Raw genomic sequence first — 4,850 nt, forward strand, 5'->3', positions numbered from 1 at the left:
CATGTCAGCTGGAAGACACACTGGCATCCCATCAATCAATCCATCAGCCCTCTGCCCACAGATTCTACACTGTAAGCTACAGCAAAACAGTAAGAGAACACAGACAATTCACTAATCCACTCCACCAATCAGCTGTAGGTTGTTGCACTAATGTTTTATTCACGACTAGGTGTGGCACTGTTACTCAGTCCCTGCAAGTCTGAACAGGGCTGAACTGCACAAGGAAAAGAATGTATGACAAACATGGTGAATCCCAGACTACACAACTTACTCTAGCTGTTCATGCAAAGCTAGTGGGAAACAACTCCTGACAACTCTCTCTTCTATTCATAAACATAAAGACTGCTGCCATTAAATAGACCTAGCCAAATGCCATTTGATTTTCTTTCCAGAGACATATGGTAGGCTATTCATCATTGTCCAATATCACATTTCCCATTAGATTACTTGACTGGATAACTTTGATACCTGGTTGCTATAGCCTAGCCTATTTTTTTCACCAATGACAAACAACAATGAATGAGCTGATGTTGGCGAAGGAAGGAACCTCCTTGACTCTATACCTTCACCCAAACCACACCCATTAAGAGACGGACGAGGAGAAGTTTTGGATTTCCAGCAACTTTGCGCCAGAGCTTTCACGTAGAACGAGTAAATCAAAGACACGAATCAGTGTATGAAACCTACAAAGTTCTTCACAGATTTCAGACTCACGTGGGGAAAAACGAGAAATCTGTCAAAATGTGAGTACCACCTCATTACATTAAATGAAAACGGAAGAAACCACTTATGTCCACTATTTGTAACACTTATAAAGATAGATGGGTGAGCTCAATAAATCTGTTGGAGGCTCATTTATTTTAACCTAATATCACTGTCCGGTTAACCGGGCATATTCTGGCGGGTGGAATAGCCTACCACCATCCAGTAGCCTATTTAAATAGGCACGGGCGCATACTTCTGATTGTGTATAGCCTAAACTGAAATGTTTTAGGTTTATACCTTCTGTTATGCCTACCAGTTAATATAGGTCTACTTATAATGGCACAAGTTTGTATGGTTAGTCTGATTTAGTCTGCTGAGTTAATTAGTAAATATGTCCGAATGTAAATCACAGCCCAACATTGTCAAACTTTTAGACTGGCCTACCTGAGCCAAAAGTGTCAGTATCTATAGAGGCAATTTCTCTTTTGAAGCCTAAATAGCTTGTCGCTATGCATGCAGTGTTGGCAATGACACAGTTTAAATATAAGTGAGTTAAATAATGATAGCCCTAAAAACAGAAAGCCTGAATTCGACCAAGAACGCCTGCGTTTGAGGATGTTGGTGACATGCGTCACGCATGACCAGATGCGTTTTAAAGGCAGTTCTTCATTCTGTTGAGAATGATAAAACATGGCGGAAACAGAGCTGCATATGCAGTATGGATAATGAGAAAGATTTAAAAAAAAAGATGTGTTCCTGTACCTGTATATGGCATGATTTGGCACCAATTTGTATGATGAATATTTCTTTTATTTCAATAATTAGGGACTCCAGTTTAGTTTCCCTTTTGTATAAGGCAACGTGTGCATGTTTGGAATTCTCATTTAGCCATTACCCAGTTTCATTATTACAAATTCCCTTTTAGTAATAATTCAAACAGTTTGGCCTGTGTATAATTACACTCTGCTATTGCCACTGCTCCTGGTGAGTGTAGGAGAGGCACTGACTAATTGAGTCTCAGGTATTTGATGATTTAGAAGAACCACTGGCTTCATGAGTTACTTTTTAAGTGGGCCAAATAAATGGCCTGTCCTTCAATTTATTCATGGTTTTATTACTCAATAAATTCTCAAGACCTTGACATAACAACATGCCTATATGCATTCTTTCTTTAAGGAAGTGATACCAGCTTGCTGTATAAAAGACAGAAACAGAGGATCCAAAGGGCACCAATTAGGACACAGCGCAACCAATCGTACAGTACATTGGGACCATAATGGACTGGAAATCTTTGCAGGCCCTTTTGAGTGGAGTGAACAAGTACTCCACTGCCTTCGGCCGGATATGGCTGTCAGTGGTGTTTGTGTTCCGGGTGATGGTGTATGTGGTGGCTGCTGAGCGGGTGTGGGGAGATGACCAGAAGGACTTTGACTGCAACATCAAGCAGCCCGGCTGTGCCAATGTCTGCTACGACCACTTCTTCCCCATTTCCCACATCCGCCTGTGGGCCCTGCAGCTGATCTTCGTCACCTGCCCGTCCTTCATGGTGGTGATGCACGTGGCGTACCGCGACGAACGCGAGCGCAAGTACCGAGTCAAGCACGGCGAGAACGCCAAGCTGTACTCCAACACGGGCAAGAAGCACGGTGGGCTCTGGTGGACCTACCTGCTGAGTCTCTTCGCCAAGACGGGCTTCGAGATCGGCTTCCTCTACATGCTCCACCACATCTACAATAGCTTTTACCTGCCTCGGCTGGTCAAATGCGACATCAGACCCTGCCCCAACGTAGTGGACTGCTACATCGGGCGGCCCACAGAGAAGAAGGTCTTCACCTACTTCATGGTGGGGGCATCAGCCCTCTGCATTGTCCTTAGTGTCTGTGAGATTATTTACCTGATCTCCAAGCGCTTAGCCCGTTGCATGAACAAGATGAAGCGGAGAGAAAGATACATTCAGCCCCCATACAGGGAAGATGACAGCCACTGCACCCTACCGTTGACAGAGCTGGACCATCATCTTGAGTGTAAACCAGAGACCAAGCCAGATTTTAAGCCTGACTTTAAGCCTTACCCTCTTATGCCAACTCTCAGGTTAAAAGACGACCTACGTGCCTCAGCTCCAAATTTGTCCTATTCTACCTGAAAAACAATCAATCTGGAACTGACACGAACTTTTGAGAAGAGGTCCTGAGACCCAACAGGTGTCAGGTGTGATTCAGACATTTTCAGCTGCAACTACAACTAAAGATTAATTTTATGGATTTTGTTTTTGTGCTCACAAACTCTAGACATCTTCATACTCTGAAATGAGATTCATCGTACCACACTGCACTAGAAAGATTTCTTGTCACTCTGAGACCTTCTTTCTCGATATCTATGAAGTCTTTAGGCTGTTTACTTTCTGTGGCATGTAATGTTTTTATTTTTTAAAATGAGATCCATTTTTGTTTTATGGCACACCATTATATTAGCTGACAAATTAAAAGAAACAGGGCCGTTCTGCTTTCTAAGAAAGTCTTTTTGTCTGGCACACTTTTCTTATTCCGTCTGGATCAGGGGCAATAGTGAGCAGTGGTGAAAAAGAGTTATGGTGCATTCTCAAATGCTGAATAACTGCACAGGCATCCAGGTAGACACGCCTCGTTCAGCCATCCATCTCTTTCTCCACACCTACAGAGGTGGACAAAAGTTTCTGAGAAAAGGACTATTGACAGAGATTTCAGAGAATTGTGCCCTTTTGCCCAGTTTCACACCTTAAATGTTAGATAATACATGCTATTTTAAATGGAACATAAATACTAATAAGCATTAGGCATATGACCAAATATAATGTCTGCTTTGTAAATATCTGTTCTTGGTTTACAATTTAATTTTCTGTCTACAGAACTGAACTAGACTTTTTCTGACTTGAATTGGCATTTTTCTGGGTGGTAACACCAGCCTTTTGGAATTATGTGATACTATGTTATGCAAGATATAGTTACAACAAGAGCGTGTGGTTGCACAAGTGGTTAGTGTGGTTTATGATAAAACTGCCCAAAGTTAAGACCACTTGGAAGTGGAGAAAATAAAATAAGTCCCCAAACATCCCTGGTGGACATTGCATTGGAAATAGTTAGCACATTGTATATGCTGTACATTTATTTATGTTTTTGAGAAATAAAATAATTTTCATACTAAAGCAAATTCAGTTGTTTGTTTCAAAAGTGCACTCCCTTGGAACATCTAGCGCTTTTCCTTAGACATGGACAAACCTAAGAACAGTATGACAAGTGTCACATATATAAGCTAAATAAACATCCAGAAAGAGGGATGTTGAAGTTCCTATTGTCTAATGTGTATTAAAGTATGCCCATTCTTCCTGTTTTCATTACTGTGAATGTGTTCTGTGTGAATGTCACAGACTAACCAGTGCTACTTACATCCTGATTTGGAGAGGGACACTGAAAACAGTGCAACACTTGCATTTTGGGTGAATTTGTATTAAAGGACAGAACGCAACAACGTCAGAAAACACCCTTTCAAATTGAATGGCAGTGGTATGAATCAGTCATGACTTGTAGCCTACCACCATTATTGTTCTAGTTGTGAAATCATCTTTTGTTATTCCACACTGAGGGTTTGTTGCTGACGAGCCTGATGTCCCAAAGATGGGGTTGGCAGTGGAATTAGTGCATTGCTAGTTTAGCCGGTTTGTCAGGACTGCTTCACCATTAGGTTAGCAGAAATATTCAGTTTCTAGGTGTAAGGCAAACACGAAGACACATTCCACATGCGATTCAGACAATATTCTCGACACACCAGACACACCTCTGCAAATCATTTAAAGGGAACCTATATTTCAGAAGATCTGTATACAGAAACAGAGACCAATTAAAAGTGTATAATAGTGCAATGATAACCCAATGTCAAAAGAGATCTCAGTGTGATGTTATCCAACTCCCCCTCATACTTCTGTACATGCCAAGTCATGCCTACTATGGCGCCCCAGCACGGGCACATCAAAAGATTTTCTCTTGTTCTCATGCCAACCAGAGTGCTTTTACTGATCAAAACCAAGTGTTGCATCAAAGGCTGCTAGAAGTGGGATCCTATTGTTTTGAAGGCAACGAGTAGTCTTGGAATTTACTGAATCTAAAAAAATG

At 41.5% G+C, this 4,850-nt stretch overlaps 1 protein-coding gene across 1 annotated transcript; it reads left to right on the forward strand.

The window, feature by feature from the left end:
- Window positions 1-597: 597 nt before the first annotated feature.
- On the forward strand, window positions 598-3,883 carry gjb3 (gap junction protein beta 3). Its single transcript, XM_062523501.1, has 2 exons — window positions 598-743; window positions 1,882-3,883. The coding sequence occupies exon 2, from the start codon at window positions 1,982-1,984 to the stop codon at window positions 2,846-2,848; it is 867 nt and encodes a 288-aa protein (XP_062379485.1). The 5' UTR covers window positions 598-743; window positions 1,882-1,981; the 3' UTR covers window positions 2,849-3,883.
- Window positions 3,884-4,850: the final 967 nt, after the last annotated feature.

Source organism: Sardina pilchardus, chromosome 20 (assembly GCF_963854185.1).
Source record: "Sardina pilchardus chromosome 20, fSarPil1.1, whole genome shotgun sequence".
Classification (NCBI taxonomy): Eukaryota; Metazoa; Chordata; class Actinopteri; order Clupeiformes; family Clupeidae; genus Sardina; species Sardina pilchardus.